At 44.5% G+C, this 18,695-nt stretch overlaps 1 protein-coding gene across 1 annotated transcript in view; it reads right to left on the reverse strand.

Annotated features, from left to right (window-relative positions):
* Positions 1-18,454, reverse strand: part of LOC120860912 (thrombospondin type-1 domain-containing protein 4-like) — a 198,219-nt gene extending 179,765 nt beyond the window's left edge. Inside the window, exon 1 of the mRNA XM_040236634.1 lies at positions 18,213-18,454. Coding sequence (XP_040092568.1) covers positions 18,213-18,454 — 242 coding nt within the window. The remainder of the gene's footprint in view (positions 1-18,212) is intronic.
* Positions 18,455-18,695: the final 241 nt, after the last annotated feature.

Raw genomic sequence — 18,695 nt, forward strand, 5'->3', positions numbered from 1 at the left:
CTTGTGGACTCTCTGTAAATGGTGGTTACCATGAGAGCTGAACGGTCCCCAAGAAGAGAGACACAGAGCCCGCAACCTTCACACATGAGGGTCACTGCAGAGGCAGACAGCCAAATGGGGGCTGGGAGGTACAGCCTGGATTTGCATGAAAGAACAGTAAATGCATTCATTTCTCCAGCTTAACTGAGAGGAGCCCTCTTGAGAATCAAACCTGTTGCTGGTGTGTGTTGTGATCTGAACCTAAGCAGCCCTGGGGGACTCAGGGGCTTAAAAGGGAAACCAAATGAGATTACCTGTGGGGCACAGTACCTGGCCAGGCAGGCGCTAAGCAAACCGAGCTCCTAACCCCTCTCCCCGGGGCCTCTCAAACAGTGATCTCTGCCCCAGAGGCTGACCCCCAGCAGGTTGAAGCAAACTGAAGCACTATTTTCTGTACATGCTGCTGAATTTAATAATGAAACAGTAGTGTGTTGATGATGCAACTTACATTTCCTGAACATTTTTTATGTGAATCGTCCATGGAGAAAGCAACGGTGTTTCTCTCACAATCTGAATGTCTCCTCTTTCACACATACAACTTAATGTGTACCCCTGTACCATGTATATTTTTTCTTTGTTTTAAATATGAAATATTTCTATTATAATAGTCATGTGTGAAAAAAATTCCTAACATTCTTACTTGCATTAGAGAAGTGTTTTGTTTTGTTTTGTTTTAGATGCAGGTCTGTTACCCTGAGTTAACTGAAGGAAAAAGGGATTTGTCCTAGACTTTACTCCATCCCCTCAAATAGCATCATGTACTTACATAAATTCAGTATTCAGATCACAGCAACTACTGAACACCTGCCAAATGGTTTATACATGTTATCCATTAACTCTCACTGCAAACAGTAAAGTGGGTCATTACTCCAATTTTATACATAAGGAAACTGAGTCTAAAAGATATTAAACAACTTTCCAAGATAGGAAGTCTACATGAATGGATATTACTGTGATATTAACAAATGTTACTGAACGAATGAATGAATGGTAAGCTCTTAAGGAGCTTAAACTGCTGCAACAGAGTACAGCTTATAAATACCAAATGCCATTCACCAAGGATTACAGGGATGGACTGCTTGGAATGAGAATTTACTGGAAAACAGGGTGGGGGAAATTACTGCTTCCCTCCAAATCCAGAAAGAAAACATTTTTAGCACTAGCCCACATGTTCTCATCACTGAGGAAAAGGGAAATGTTAGCTAACTGCTGCTGGATCCACAAGGCCCACGAGGGACTAAGTGTTTCTATAGGAAAAAGAAAATAATGTATGCCTGGAAGTCAAACCATAAAGAGGGAAAGGAAGTCTCTGGCGCAAGGCATGATCTTGACCTAGGCCTGATGTAGAGGGCATGCAGCCGAGAAATAAGTCAGGTGACAGGAAGAAAGAACTATACAGCAGTTAAGAGCAGAGGCTTAGAGCCAAACTCCGTTTCAAAGCCCTGTTCTCCAACCTATTAGCTCCGGGCCCCAAGGCTCATTACTTCATCTCTCTGAGTGCAGAGTTCTTGCACTTAAAAAAGAAGGATAATATGGATTACTTTATGCATAAGAGTCCCTAGAGGTTTAGCTCAGAGCCTTCAACGCTGCATATGTTTCCTGTCGCTGCTGTACAAACTACCACAAATTCGGTGGCTAAAAGCAACAGAAACTGATTCTCTCACAGTTCTAAAGGCCAGAAGTTCGAGATTAGGGTCAATGGACCGAAATGGAGTTGTTGGTTGGCAGGGCTGAGCTCCCTCAGGAAGCTCTGAGGAGTCTCTTTCCTGGCCTCTTTTGGCTTCTGGTGGCAGCCAGCTTTCCTTGGCTTGTGGCCCCATCCCCCCCATTTTCAAGAATAGCACCTTCAAATCGCTCTCTAGTCAGTCTTCGTATCACCTCTCCTCTGTGTGTCTGGGTGTCAAGTTTCCGTCTGCCCATCTCTTATAAGGACGCTCATGGTTGCACGCAGGGCCCACCAGGATAATCTCTCCATCTCAAGATCCTTCATTATATCGGCAAAGTCTTTTTCATTTCTAAATAAGTTAGCATTTTCAGGCTCTAGGGGACTCCATACCTTTGAGGTGAGTAGGGGGAGAGAGCTGTATTCAGTCTGTTACACGCAGTAAACCCCCAATAAACATCCATTGTGGCTGCCTTTGTTACAGTTAACAGAGATGAGCCAGAAGAGCTATCTGCCCAGGGAAGTGCACATAGTTAAGGTAAGAAAGTAAGGACTCAAAATGCTCTTGAGGGGCGGTTAGTACTTAACCATGAAAACCAACAGTGAGGCCACAGCCTCTGTATTCCAAACTCTGTCACAGGTAAATTACCTGCATCCACATTACAGGCTTGGAGTGGGAAGAGAGAAGCGGCTCGGGTCAGGCAATCCTGCACTCTGACCCGCTCCACCCCTTAAAGGAGCAGGACGCTGGGGATCGTTGGACCTCAGTTCAGTGGTCTCAACTGTAACACAGTGCTGCTTACGGTTCAAATACATATGTGACTAATGTGGCACATAGCAGGTGCTACAAAAATAATTTTCTTTACTACAACTAAATCAGCAATGTGTGCAGGAAGGGGGTGACTAAAGAAAATGACAGTAACGCCACACGTACAAGATGTGCTCCCCCCCACCATCCTCACACAAAGGCATCTCTGACTGCCACCAGGCGAGCATCCAAGGAGAAGCCTTAGGGGTCCCGGATGCAAGGTTGAGATCCCTTTCTGGGACACACATATTGCTGTCAGGCTTTTTCCAAAGCCCATCACCCTTCTCTTCTGGAACCCTGAGTTATGAATGACTTGGAGGGGATTCAACGCAGCATTCTTACGGCAAATGTGATCTTTGTTCTGATAACTAATGCAATACTTCTGACACTTAATGAAATGCCACAAGAAAGGAACAAGGGCTCTTTGGAGCCTTGTCTGAGAGCAGAGTCACTCAAGCTTAAAATCTGGCTCCAATCTCTCCTAACCTACAGGCAGAAGCGTACATACCAGCGGGTCCGGCTCTGTTACAAATGCTCGCACCGAAAAGGGGCTAAGGTTTCAGATTCAGAAACCGAAGCATATTAAAGCACCATCTATCTGGTTAGCATCAACAGGTAACTTCATGTCAAACAATTCAGGGACTAAGTGGAAATCCTGCTTCAAAAGGAGGAAAAGAAACCAAACTTTCCTTGCAGGAAGAAAACAAAAAACACCGAAAATGTAGAGTCTGCATTTTAAAAACAGATGTACCTGCTTGCTCTGCTAACTGCCCAGATTATCAGGGAGATTTTCCAAGGAGAAACACAGACAAGGCCAAAAGCTTTCCCGTCTTTTGCTGTGTGGTTTTTGCCCCCCTTGGATGTAACAAGACTCCCTAAGTTTCAACAGAGGGTCAGGAAAATGGCATGTGGCTTTGTGAAGTTTAATTAACAGCAAAATTTCCTATCCAGCATCATGAAGGGGCCCACTTGGCTCCAGGGGCCCTTGGGACAGAAATAACATAGTGCTCCAGAGTTATTGATGATGAAATGCAAATGGCCTCCAAGAAAGTGAGCAGGAAAGGAGGAGCTAAAAAAACAAATGATTCTTACCCATAAGCCAAAGACAATTCCCGGAAGAGGTAGGAAATGGAGGGACAGCCTAGGATCTAAGGCTGATCCTGTCTGTCCCGTTTTGAAACAATAGACCTTTCAAGCAAACACACACACATATACACTACATGCGCACACGCACGTGTATGTACAGACAGGATGTTACAGAAAAAGATACAAGATTCTAAAAACCCAAAGGTGATCTGGTCAGTGATAATAAAATCATCAAGCCATGTTGGTTTTGAACAGTGTCTTGTATTTTTGAAGTACTTTTACAGTTGTTACCTCAACTGACCCTCTCTGCAGGACTGTATGGAAGACAGAGGACAAATAATTATGCAGATTTTATAGATTAGATGAAGTGATTCCCGAAGGTCGTCCAGTTAGCAAATGATGGCCATGAGACAGGAAGCAGGGTGTAATGACTCCCAGCCTGGAGCTTCTCCAGGCGAGGAAACACATGCAGATGCCTCCAACAGAAAGGCCCAGGGGGAGACCAAGAAGAGGGGCTCAGACGTGTGGACGGCACTTTTAAGAAAAACTCATGTGATGGGGCAGAAGTCTGAACAGTGGGTTATCTTGTGGATTCAGAGAGAGAAAGCCATGGCTTTCCTGAACATGTTGGAAAACAGGTCTGAGAGCCGTGCCTCCCAGCCACCATCCCTCTATCACTCCGGATGGCAGAAGGATCGGGGGAGCATTTAAAAGAGCAATCCAATCGGACCACAACAACACATCAACATCAGGCCAGAGACCTTAATGACTGGATAAAATACCTCTCTTTTATAAACATGTAAACCAAGGCTCAGAGAAATGAGGTGACTTTCCCAAGATCAAAGCGTTAGCGAGAGCTGGGGACTGGACCCTGGACTCTGGACTGGAATACAGAGTTCTTTATTCTATGCCAGCAGCCCTGGGCAACTATTATGTTTAACTTCATTATCACTGTCCTGATTAACATCGCCTGTCCAAAGAAGAGCACATGAGGGCACGATGGGGAATACAGCCTTCCTGTTCTTTGTTCTGCTGGAACCTGTGCTGCTGGATTTCCCATAGACAGCTACCAGGCATGATGTGCGGAAGTGGCTGGTGGTTCTGCTAGCACAGAAACTGTCCTATTACTAGGGTATTCAAGACCCCCCTAATGCATGTAAATTATGGTAGGCTGGCTAATGCTCCCCACCCCACTCCACTCCATCCCAAGATGCCCACATACTTATCCCCAGAACCTGTGAAAAGTAACTTTATGTGGCAAGGGGATTTTTTGCAGGTGTGCTAAAGATTTTGAGGAGCTATCACACATTGAAGGTCAGGAACGGTGGCGGTAAGGAGATACCCCTCGTCCAAGGTAAGGAGCAGCGGCTGTACTTTGCTGGAGCAGCCTTGAAGAGACACCCCACGCCCAAGGTAAGAGAAACCCAAGTAAGATGGTAGGTGTTGCAAGAGGGCATCAGAGGGCAGACACACTGAAACCATACTCACAGAAAACTAGTCAATCTAATCACACTAGGACCACAGCCTTGTCTAACTCAATGAAACCAAGCCATGCCTGCGGGGCAACCCAAGACGGGTGGATCATGGTGGAGAGGTCTGACAGAGCATGGTCCACTGGAGAAGGGAATAGCAAACCACTTCAGTATTCTTACCTTGAGAACCCCATGAACAGTATGAAAAGGCAAAATGATAGGATACCAAAAGAGGAACTCCCCAGGTCACTAGGTGCCCAATATGCTACTGGAGATCAGTGGAGAAATAACTCCAGAAAGAATGAAGGGATGGAGTCAAAGCAAAAACAATACCTAGCTGTGGATGTGACTGGTGATAGAAGCAAGATCCGACGCTGTAAAGAGCAATATTGCATAGGAACCTGGAATGTCAGGTCCATGAATCAAGGCAAATTGGAAGTGGTCAAACAGGAGATGGCAAGAGTGAACATCGACATTCTAGGAATCAGCGAACTAAAATGGACTGGAATGGGTGAATTTAACTCAGATGACCATTATATCTACTACTGTGGGCAGGAATCCCTCAGAAGAAATGGAGTAACCATCATGGTCAACAAAAGAGTGCGAAATGCAGTACTTGGATGCAATCTCAAAAACAACAGAATGATCTCTGTTCATCTCCAAGGCAAACCATTCAATATCACAGTTATCCAAGTCCATGCCCCAACCAGTAACACTGAAGAAGCTGAAGTTGAACGGTTTTATGAAGACCTACAAGACCTTTTAGAACTAACACCCAAAAAAGATGTCCTTTTCATTATAGGGGACTGGAATGCAAAAGTAGGAAGTCAAGAAAAACCTGGAGTAACAGGCAAATTTGGCCTTGGAATACAGAATGAAGCAGGGCAAAGACTAATAGCATTTTGCCAAGAAAATGCACTGGTCATAGCAAACACCCTCTTCCAACAACACAAGAGAAGACTCTACACATGGACATCACCAAAATCAGATTGATTATATTCTTTGCAGCCAAAGATGGAGAAGCTCTATACAGTCAACAAAAACAAGACCAGGAGCTGACTGTGGCTCAGATCATGAACTCCTTATTACCAAATTCAGACTGAAATTGAAGAAAGTAGGGAAAACCGCTAGACCATTCAGGTATGACCTAAATCAAATCCCTTATGATTATATAGTGGAAGTGAGAAATAGACTTAAGGGCCTAGATCTGATAGATAGAGTGCCTGGTGAACTATGGAATGAGGTTCATGACATTGTACAGGAGACAGGGATCAAGACCATCCCCATGGAAAAGAAATGCAAAAAAGTAAAATGGCTGTCTGGGGAGGCCTTACAAATAGCTGTGAAAAGAAGAGAGGTGTAAAGCAAAGGAGAAAAGGAAAGATATAAGCGTCTGAATGCAGAGTTCCAAAGAATAGCAAGGAGAGATAAGAAAGCCTTCTTCAGCGATCAGTGAAAAGAAATAGAGGAAAACAACAGAATGGGAAAGACTAGAGATCTCTTCAAGAAAATTAGAGATACCAAGGGAACATTTCATGCAAAGATGGGCTCGTTAAAGGACAGAAATGGTATGGACCTAACAGAATCAGAAGATATTAAGAAGAGGTGGCAAGAATACATGGAAGAAGTGTACAAAAGAGACCTTCATGACCAAGATAATCATGATGATGTGATCACTCATCTAGAGCCAGACATCTTGGAAAGTGAAGTCAAGTGGGCCTTAGAAAGCATCACTACAAACAAAGCTAGTGGAGGTGATGGAATTCCAGTGGAGCTGTTTCAAATCCTGAAAGACGATGCTGTGAAAGTGCTGCAGTCAATATGCCAGGAAATTTGGAAAACTCAGCAGTGGCCACAGGGCTGGAAAAGGTCAGTTTTCATTCCAATCCCAAAGAAAGGCAATGCCAAAGAATGCTCAAACTACCGCACAATTGCACTCATCTCACATGCTAGTAAAGTAATGCTCAAAAATCTCCAAGCCAGGCTTCAGCAATACATGAACCGTGAACTTCCAGATGTTCAAGCTGGTTTTAGAAAAGGCAGAGGAACCAGAGATCAAATTGCCAACATCCACTGGATCATCAAAAAAGCAAGAGAGTTCCAGAAAAACATCTATTTCTGCTTTATTGACTATGCCAAAGCCTTTGACTGTGTGGATCACAAGAAACTGTGGAAAATTCTGAAAGAGATGGGAATACCAGAACACCTAACCTGCCTCTTGAGAAATCTGTATGTAGGTCAGGAAGCAACAGTTAGAACTGGACGTGGAACAACAGACTGGTTCCAAATAGGAAAAGGAGTATGTCAAGGCTGTATATTGTCACCCTGCTTATTTAACTTCTATGCAGAGTACATCATGAGAAACCCTGGACTGGAAGAAACAAGCTGGAATCAAGATTGCCAGGAAAAATATCAATCACCTCAGATACACAGATGACACCACCCTTATAGCAGAAAGTGAAGAGGAGCTAAAAGCCTCTTGATGAAAGTGAAAGAGGAGAGTGAAAAAGTTGGCTTAAAGCTCAACATTCAGAAAACAAAGATCATGGCATCCAGTCCCATCACTTCATGGGAAATAGATGGGGAAACAGTGGAAACAGTGTCAGACTTTATTTTTTGGGCTCCAAAATCACTGTAGATGGTGATTGCAGCCATGAAATTAAAAGACGCTTACTCCTTGGAAGGAAAGTTATGACCAACCTAGATAGTATTTTCAAAAGCAGAGACATTACTTTGCCAAGGTCCGTCTAGTCAAGGCTATGGTTTTTCCAGTAGTCATGTATGGATGTGAGAGTTGGACTGTGAAGAAGGCTGAGCGCCAAAGAATTGATGCTTTTGAACTGTGGTGCTGGAGAAGACTCTTGAGAGTCCCTTGGACTGCAAGGAGATCCAACCAGTCCATTCTGAAGGAGATCAGCCCTGGGATTTCTTTGGAAGGAATGATGCTAAAGCTGAAACTCCAGTACTTTGGCCACTTCATGCAAAGAGTTGACTCATTGGAAAAGACTCTGATGCTGGGAGGGATTGGGGGCAGGAGGAGAAGGGGACGACCAAGGATGAGATGGCTGGATGGCGTCATGGACTCGATGGACATGAGTCTGAGTGAACTCCGGGAGATGGTGGCCTGGCGTGCTGCGATTCATGGGGTCGCAAAGAGTCGGACACGACTGAGCGACTGAACTGAACTGAAAGATTTTGAAATGAGGAGATTATCCTGGATTATCTGAGTGGGTGCCATGTAATTACAAAGGTCCTTATAAAAGGAGAAGATCAGTGGATGAGAGTTAGAGAAGGTAATGAGGTGACAGATGCAAGAGGGCAGAGTGACGGGAGGAAAAATCCTTAGGCCAAGGAAGGCAGGCTGACTCCACAAGCTGGAAAAGAGAAGGAAAAAAATCCTCCTCTGAAGCCCCAAGAAGGAAAACAGCCCTTCCAATACCTTGATTTTAGACTTCTGAGTTCCAGACAGTAAGAGAAAAATTTGTGCTGTTTTTCTCCACCAAATCTGTGGTCAGTGTTACAGCATCAATAGGAGACTGAAACACCTACTGCAAAACTGGAGGAGCAAGCCCACGCTCCCAGGCTGTAAACCCTAGCTTCCTAAGCTTTACAGAGATGGGGCAAGGGGTGGCAGAGCCAAATATTTTGAAAAATCCCAAGGGCATTAAGAAGAGATTTAAACCAACTATACAATGGAGACACCATCTTGCTTTAAGATGGAAAAGAGTTAGTTTTCCATGTTTACAGGGACTGCCTCTCTCAAAGAAATTCTATTTCAGTCCCCTTAGGACTGCCTGATAACCCCTCCTTGGAAAGGATCCTGTGGACTTAACCAGTCTCGCCTGCACACACCCTCATATACAGCCTGTGCTCCAGCCCCATCAGACCACTAAGAACTTCCAGAACGTGATAGGCTCACCATGCCCTTGCAGTTGGCTTTTTGGGGAATGACCTCTGCTAAAATCCTTCTTCTTCAAAATTCAGTTCAGTCATCACTGCCTCTGTGATGCCTTCTCGGGCTCCCCAGGCCTCCTTCTGCTCCTCCCTTCCTTCCCCACACCCTGAGTACCCCTCTTAAGAGAGCACTTGGTCTTGCCAATGTCTGCTTGTCTCCCTCCCCCACCCCACCAACATGCACTCCTTGAGGCCAAGGAAACTCTATTCCTCTTGCGTCACCAAACCACTGCCATCTCCCATCCATACCAAGTACTTCCCAGCTCTTTCCCACCTGAGTAATGCAAACTCACCCTGCAAGGCAGTACTTCCACCACCAGGTAACTTACTTCTCCAAGAATAAGCTCCACCTCTGTGTTCCTGCCACCCTTCACTCACCCCACGCACAGGATACCCACTACCCTGCATTCTGGTGGTTATCCCTGGGCTGTTTGCTCATTAGGTGTGGAGGTCCTTGAAAACCACACCTCCTTTCCCTAACTATCCCTCTGTATTTAGCACAGGGCCTGGTTCATAATAAAATACACAAGGAACATTGACTCAATTAAAACGAAAATGAAACACAAAACGGTAATGCCCAGGTCATCTCGCTGAATTAAGCCCTGTAATTCAGAGGAAACCTTTAAAAGCAAATACTTTATGTGAAAACTTTTGCAAGGCCAGCTGTTGACCATGGCTAGTTGGTTTCCCCTGTGATCCCACACAGATTTTGGAGTTCACGGTAGAGATGGTTTCAGTGTTACTAGATATTGGGTTGGCCAAAAAGTTTGGATTTTTCCACGTTACAGAAAACCCAAACGAATTTTTTGGCCAACCCAATATGTAACATTATATACAGTCATTATATATGTATGTTATTACTAATAATTTTGGGGTAAATATTGGAGAAAATTTTCATTTTTCATCTCAAACAGAGAAGTATTAGTTTACCAAACTTAGTCTAAGTCATGAGTATTACCTTTAACTTTGAAAAAGGCTCTCTAGAAGGGCAAGTCTGAAAGGAATATGCTAAGTTGAGTTTAATGAGAGTTCTAATTGGATTTATCTAACACACTACTGCCCAGCCTCTAAATTCATAATGGGAATTAGATCTATAATTTACTGAGCAACTACTATGGACCAGGCAAGCAAATATTATTTCATTTCAAGACTCAACAATCCCATATGATAGGTACTACTATTGCTGCTATTTGTTTTTTGTTTTGTTTTTTAAATTTATTTATTTTAATTGGAGGTTAATTACTTTACAATATAATAGTGGTTTTGCCATACATTGACATGAATCAGCCATGGGTGTACATGTGTCTTTTGGACTCTGTGGGAGAAGGCAAGGGTGGGATGATTTGAGAGAATAGCATTGGAACATGGATATTATCATATGCTGCTCTTATTCGAAAGATGAAGCCCCTGAGGTTCAGAGGAGTTAAGTAACTTTAGGATGCTTGGGAGAGCACCAATCAGTAATAACATGATTTCTAAGGTTTTTTAAAGTGTGAGTGTGTGTGTTTTAATGAGACAAAGATCTGACAGGCAAACAAATGGTAGACTCAAGAAGTTTCCACATAATTCCAGCCAAGTAAATTGTATTTGTTCACCAAGGTTGGGTTCAAATTCTATCTGTTCTGTGCAGTATTTCCTGACAGCTCCATCCCACAAGCACTTTCTAATCTTCCTGAACTCTGGTCACATCTTCACTGTTTTCTGGCCCTTTCAGCGCTCTGTGGGTTTGCCCCTCATCTCCAGACTCAGTGTCAGGCCCACAAAGACAAGGACCATGGCTTCCAACTTTTTTGAACCCCTCTGGTGCCCAGGACTACATGCAAGGATTTCCCTGGTAAGAGAGCTAAACACTCCAAGGAAGAGAAGCAGTTCTTTTAAATCTCGACTACCAAACCTCACACACTTTTCAAGACGTGTCTCTAACCTCCATTTAGCTTTTCTGGACCACATCTGCTAGAAACGAGAAGCCTCACTTTCAAAACACCCGTTTGAAAAATATACATTTCAGCTGTGGTACATATACACAATGGAGTATTACTCAGCCATTAAAAAGAATACATTTAAATCAGTTTTAATGAGGTGAATGAAACTGGAGCCTATTACACAGAGTGAAGTAAGGCAGAAAGAAAAATACCAATACAGTATACTAACACATATATATGGAATTTAGTAAGATGTTAACGATAACCTTGTATGCAAGACAGCAAAAGAGACACAGATGTATAGAACAGTCTTTTGGATTCTGTGGGAGAGGGCGAGGGTGGGATGATTTGGGAGAATGGCATTGAAACGTATAATATCATATAAGAAACAAATCGCCAGTCCAGGTTCGATGCAGGATACAGGATGCTTGGGGCTGGTGCACTGGGATGACCCAGAGTGATGGTACAGGGAGGGAAGAGGGAGGGGTTTCAGGATGTAGAACACGTGTATACCCGTGGTGGATTCATGTTGATGTATGGCAAAACCAATACAATATTGTAAAGTTAAAAGAAAAAAAAAGCCTCTAAAAAAAGTATATTCAATAAAAAAATACATAAAAATTTTATACAAAAGAAAAAAAATAAAATAAAATGAGCCAGAAGCAAAAAAAAAAAAGAAAAGAAAAATACTCATTTCAGAGATAAGAGCTTTACTGTTGGACTCTGACAGACCTACTGAGAATTCTGGTTCCGTTGCTTCTGAAGTGGGTGACCTTGATGGAGTCACTTCATTCCTCAGAGTCTCAGTTTCCTCATTTGTAAAATGTGAGTCTTTGCAACCTCCTCATAGGGCCATGTGAGCTATAAACATTGGGTTGACGAAAAAGTTCATTTGGGCTTTTCTGTACCATCTTATGGAAAAGCCCAAACAAACTTTTTGGCCACGCCAGTATTACAATGCATTCAACATAGCATGTGTACATATGAAAGCTCCAAAATGGTAGCCATCATCATTACCATGACTATTTCAACACACTGCCTGGTCCGGAAGACATTTACACTCATGTGTTTCCCAACTTTTTAGAGCAGCAGTTCTCAAACTCTGGAGCATACCAAAATCATTTAAAATGAAGTTACACAGGACACAGCACAGACCTACAAAATAGAGTCCTCATTAAGCAAGGGAGAGAGTGGGAGTTGGGCAACTCTACTTTTTTTTTTTAGAACTTCTTTATGCTTTTTTTAAATTATTTTTTTAATTAATTTTTATTATAGTTGCTTAATGGCAGAAAGTGAAGAGGAACTAAAAAGCCTCTTGATGAAAGTGAAAGAGGAAAAAGTTGGCTTAAAGCTCAACATTCAGAAAACGAAGATCATGGCATCTGGTCCCATCACTTCATGGGAAATAGATGGGGAAACAGTGGAAACAGTGTCAGACTTTATTTCTGGGGGCTCCAAAGTCACTGCAGATGGTGACTGCAGCCATGAAATTAAAAGACGCTTACTCCTTGGAAGGAAAGTTATGACCAATCTAGATAGCATATTCAAAAGCAGAGATATTACTTTGCCAACAAAGGTCCATTTAGTCAAGGCTATGGTTTTTCCAGTAGTCATATATGGATGTGAGAGTTGGACTGTGAAGAAAGCTGAGCGCTGAAGAATTGATGCTTTTGAACTGTGGTGTTGGAGAAGACTCTTGAAAGTCCCTTGGCCTGCAAGGAGATCCAACCAGTCCATTCTAAAGGAGATCAGTCCTGGATGTTCTTTGGAAGGAATGATGCTAAAGCTGAAACTCCAATACTTTGGCCACCTCATGCAAAGAGTTGACTCATTGGAAAAGACTCTGATGCTGGGAGGGATTGGGGGCAGGAGGAGAAGGGGATGACAGACGACGAGATGGCTGGATGGCATCACCAACTCGATGGACATGAGTTTGAGTGAACTCCGGGAGTTAGTGATAGACGGGGAGGCCTGGCGTGCTGCGATTCATGGGGTCACAAAGAGTCGGACACGACTGAGCGACTGAACTGAACTGATAGTTGCTTTACAATGTTGTGATAGTTTCTAGGGCAAAGCGCATCTGCTATACATTTAGCCCCTCTCTTTTGGTTTTCCTTCCCATTTAGGTCACGTCAACACAGAGCACTGATTACAGTTCCCTGGACTATATAGTTGGTTCTCACTAATTACCTATTTTATACATATGGGCAACCCCACTTTTAACAAACCTCCCCACCCCACTGCAAATGATTCCAGGTGCTCACCAAACCTGGAAAATTCTGCTGGACAATACTGATTCCTAAATGACTTACCACGGAACCTTGAGGCTCCAAAGAGATACTTCCAGATCAGTGGTTACCAACCTTGGCTGGATTGACATTATATAGATATCCGAGCATAACCCTCTGAGATCCAGATGTTCATCTGGGATGTTACCAGGGTGTCAAAACTTCTAAAAGATGGGCAAAGGATTCTTATGGTCAACAGAGGTAGAAAACCATTGCGGCATTTGGATCTAGACCCTGGATTTCTACAGCAAGGCCTATGAGGCTTCAACTAGAGCAGCTCAGCTTTTGTCTGTGTGACAAACTGAGCCTCTACCTAAGACTGATTTTGCAGACAGGATTCTTACACTTCAAAAAATAGTTAAGTTTGGTATGGCAGAAACCAACATGACATTGTAAAGCAATTTTCCTCCAATTAAAAATAAACTTAAAAAAAAAAAGTTTGGAGTCTGTCATACAGAGGGAGGAAAACAAGTATCATATATTAACGCATATATATGGAGTCTAGAAAAATGGTACAGATGAACCTATTCACAGGGGAGGAATGGAGAGGCAGCTGTAGAAAATGGACTTGGTGGACACAGCGGAGGAAGGAGAAGGTGAGACGAACTAAGAGAGGAGCGCTGACATATATACACTCTACCACGTGGAAACCGACAGCTAGTGGGAAGCAGCTGTAGAACAGAGAGCTCAGCTCAGTGCTCTGTGATGACCTAGCAGGGCGAGATGGCATGGAAAGGCTCAAGGAGGGGATATATGTATACTTACAGCTGACTCACATTATTATACAGCAGAAATAAAGACACTGTAAAGAAATTATTCTCCAATTAAAAAATTTTTTTTAAGAATACAAAAAATAAGTTACATTTGCAAACAACTGCTCTAACTGTCAGTAAGAACCTGGAGCATCCCTAATCTGGTTTTTATACCTTTGTGTCTGTCTGGGGCCTTACAACATATTAGATGCTTAATAAATATTTGTTAGAAGGTTGTATCATTTTGTTTTATTTGTTATCTGGCTCCAGTTAGGTTTTCAGTTGGCTAGCATAACAATCTAACAGTTTCTTAAACATCTAAACCCCCAATGGCCTTTGTTTCAAACCTTGAACCTGAAACAGAGAGTGAGGCAGACAGCCATCCAGAGAACACACTGACATCTCTTGTGGGGTCACATATGCTATGCAAGTTCCTAATGACTAATAAATATAAGCAAATGTGATTTTCGTCAGCTAGGAAGAGCTCAACATTTGTCAGCAGTGTGGGTCTTCCAGGCTAATATTTGGATTATTTTATCTGAAACTGTCAAATTACAAAAGCATGATAGAAACTTGTAGGAACTTCATAGTAAACAGTAATTGGCCCCTTGTCAATAAGTTAGAAGAAAAAAAATTCCTGCTGCCAAAACGCATGGGCTGGAATGCCTGCAGCCCAGGCCTACAGCCAACTGGAGCCTGTTCCCCAGGCAGCTCTCCTGGGTTCTCAACCACAGAGGCTGGAAGAGAAGTCCCTAGTACTCCAGGGATCTGGGAGTCAGTTCAGTTCAGTCATTCAGTCGTGTCCGACTCTTTGCGACCCCGTGAATCAAAGCACACCAGGCCTTCCTGTCCAACACCAACTCCCGGAGTTCACTCAAACTCACGTCCATCGAGTCAGTGATGCCATCCAGCCATCTCATCCTCGGTCGTCCCCTTCTCCTCCTGCCCCCAATCCCTACCAGCATCAGAGTCTTTTCCAATGAGTTAACTCTTCACATGAGGTGGCCAAAGTATTGGAGTTTCAGCTTTAGCATCATTCCTTCCAAAGAACACCCAGGACTGATCTCTTTTAGAATGGACGGGTTGGATCTCCTTGCAGTCCAGAGGATTCTTAAGAGTCTTCTCCAACACCACAGTTCAAAAACATCACGTCTTCGGGGCTCAGCTTTCTTCACAGTCCAACTCTCACATCCATACATGACCACAGGAAAAACCATAGCCTTGACTAGACAGACCTTTTTTGGCAAAGTAATGTTTCTGCTTTTCAATATGCTATCTAGGTTGGTCATAACTTTCCTTCCAAGGAGTAAGCGTCTTTTAATTTCATGGCTGCAGTCACCATCTGCAGTGATTTTGGAGCCCCCCAAAATAAAGTCTGACACTGTTTCCACTGTTTCCCCATCTATTTCCCATGAAGTGATGGGACCGGATGCCATGATCTCAGTTTTCTGAATGTTGAGCTTTAAGCCAACTTTTTCACTCTCCTCTTTCACTTTCATCAAGAGGCTTTTTAGTTCCTCTTCACTTCCTGCCATACGGGTGCTGTCACCTGCATATCTGAGGTTGGAGTCAGTAGCACCTTCAAATCTCAGCTTTCTCGTGGCTCTAAGAATCTGAGCAATCACCTAAACCTCTTCGGGCCTTAGATCCTCATGTGTAACACTTCATCACATCCTTAGAGCCAGGACTGCCTGAGTTCCAATCCTGACTCTTCACAGACTAGCTGTGTGACCTTGGGCAGGTTACACCCCTTCTCTGGGCCTCTGTTCCCTCACCTCTAAAATGAGGATGATATTAGTACCTATCTCATAGGGTTGTCCGTGAAAAGAGACAAGAACAGTGGCTGGTACAGAACAGGCATTCCATAAGCTGTTATAAATCTGCAATTTTGAAACCAAGCATTTGGAAAACAATTTTTTGTCTTTCCTTTCCTTTTTGCATTTTTCTGTTTGGTACCAAAACTCTTTGGGCAGCAAGCCTCGCCTTACCGGACATAAGGCTTTTTATGGTCTTTTTTCCCTTCCCAGCTGATGTGAACATTTGCAGGTTTCACTGCAGCAGTAGTAATGTGTTTGCTGATGGGGTGCTGCCCCATGCCATGGAAGGAATGCCATTAACATGTGAAATATGCCCTGAATCACCTTGCTAAACTCCGAACAGTTCTGAATTCTAAAATGCCCACTGCCATAAGCATTTCAGATAAGGGACTGGAGAGCTATGTTTTTATGGGGTTGTGGTCAGGATGAAGAGAGGTAACACAAACCAAACCCTTGGCTTTAGAAGCAGCAGCCTCTCAGTCCCAGAGTGATACTGGGGGGTCCTCGGGTCTATACACAGGAACAAAGAAAGAAGGAAGCACCTTCTCCCAGGTGATCTCTCTTTTACTCTCCCACTGGCAGGCCAGCCAGGCCTCCAAACTCTCCCTTCTATCAGCCAAATTTGGTTTATCAATTCAGGATGCGGCCAAAGCATCTTCTCTGTGAAATGGCTCTTTCTCTCCAAAATCCTAACAACCGGGTCAAGAAAGACCTGTGCAGGCAAGGGTGGATGGGTTGTAACTCCTCTCTATTTCTAGGTGGCTGGCAGCTGAAAAGGACTCAGGCAGTGTTAACCACAGTGGCCATCGATGCTAATGTCTGAACTGCAAGTGACAAGAGGGGCCAGGCAGCCCATCTTATACACTTGCACCCTCCCTGAACTGGGCATTAATTTGGCTTAATGACTAAACTAAGTATTTCTTAAGCGCAGCAGGGATTCCCAGGTGGCTCAGATGGTGAAGAATCTGCCTGCAATGTAGGAGATCCAGGTTCGATCCCTGGGTCAGGAAGATACCCTGGAGAAGGAAATGCTACCCACTCCAGTATTCTTGCCTAGAGTATTTCATGGACAGAGGGTCCCATACAGTCCATTGGATCGAAAAGAGTCCGACACAACTGAACGACAAAGACTTTCACTTTCGTTAAGCACAGTGAGCACACCTTATACTTGCTACTCTTCCTATAAATGTTTGTTGTTTATTGCTTTCATTCTCTGACAGAGGACGAGATGGTGGGATGGCATCACTGACTCAATGGACATGAGTTTTAGCAAACTCCAGCAGATAGTGAAGGACAGGGAAGCCTGGTGTGCTGTGGTCCACGGGGTCGTAAACAGTCAGAAAGGACTATACAACCGAACAAAAAATTGCTTTCATAGGAATATTCTCTCAGAATTTATCATGAACCTTGGGTGCCCAACAAATGCTGCAGAATGGATACTAAATAATCTGTGAATGTTGGTTGATTCATTCACTAACAAGTTTTTCTCAGCATCTGTATTCCTACCTTGCCATGGGCACTGCCTATTTTGGCTTATTTATGCTAGCCTAGGGCTTCCCTGGTGGCGCAGAGGTTAAAGCGTCTGCCTCCAATGCCGGAGACCTGGGTTCGATCCCAAGGTCGGGAAGATCCCCTGGAGAAGGAAATGGCACCCCACTCCAGTATTCTTGCCTAGAGAATCCCATGGACGGAGGAGCCTGGTAGGCTACAGTCTACAGGGTCGCAAAGAGTCGGACATGACTGAGCGACTTCATCTTATGCTAGCCTCGCCACCTAAGGCTTTGAAGAGTTATACAACTATTCTGATTTTGTTGACTCTAAAAAATATCTAGATCTAATTAATTAGACATATTCTCACAGTTGTGAGTTCACTCAAAATACTTTGGATAAACTTTCTAGAAAAATTCATAGAATCCTGAAATCTATAGGCTAGGAGCAAGTTACACTCCAGACACCCAACCTGTTCAGGGATTTCAAACTCACGTCAGCTCTTGGCTTTAAAAAGCCCCTTGTTTTGTGTTCTTAGCTCAAATCCACACAGCCTGCGGCCAGGATTCTCCCTTTCCCCCAGCACTAGACGGGCACTAGGAAGGAGCTTTCCCTGCTCCGGGTAGCTCTTTCAGTCCTCCTCAGGGCCTCCCTAAAGTTGAGCTTAAGGACATTCTTAAACTCAGCTTCACTTTGAAGACAATTCAGAATCACAGAGTGGGTGGGAGTGGCTTCAATGCTGTAAAAGGCTGCAAAATAAATCAAAGGATGGAAGGAGATCCGTGGAACCAAGAATTCCTCCCCACCTGGCAGAAGCAAAGCTTTAACCGCGAGATCTAGGATGAAGAGTGGCGAGCGTGGCACATCCCAGCAGGTACAGGGACGATAGCGGGAAGGCGCTCGGGGGTCGGGAGGGCAGGTACCTTCTCTCCGCCGTGGGTTCGCGGCCCCGGGCCTGCGGGTGTCGGCTGCCTCGCAGCGCCGGGCCCTGGCGACTGGAGTTGAGGCCGGCAGGGGCGCGTGTCTCCTCGCGGCTCCGGTGCAGCGGCACCGATGTGCGAACGGCTGACACCACGTGGCCCGTGAAGGCGCGCGCGGGGGCTCCGGGCCTTGGTCCCCCGCGTGCACGGTACGAGCTGGGCAGGCAAGGCCGCGTCTGCTCCATCACGCCGCCGCTGCAGCTGCGCGAGCAGGCGGACCAGGGGCCCCAGGAGCCCCACACGCCCGGGGCGCCGCCACCGCCATCCTCGGGGGCACCCTCGGCCACAGCCATCCGCTGCGGGACCTGTGGAGACAGAGGCCCGTTAGGGGACCGCAATACCCGCTCCTGCTTAACCCGCATAGGCCGTGGATAACCCAAAAGGCTTATCCATTAGGCACAAGTTGGCACAGGGCCTGTGTTAAAA

The sequence above is a fragment of the Oryx dammah genome, unplaced genomic scaffold, assembly GCF_014754425.2.
Source record: "Oryx dammah isolate SB20612 unplaced genomic scaffold, SCBI_Odam_1.1 HiC_scaffold_11209, whole genome shotgun sequence".
In the NCBI taxonomy this organism is placed as follows: Eukaryota; Metazoa; Chordata; class Mammalia; order Artiodactyla; family Bovidae; genus Oryx; species Oryx dammah.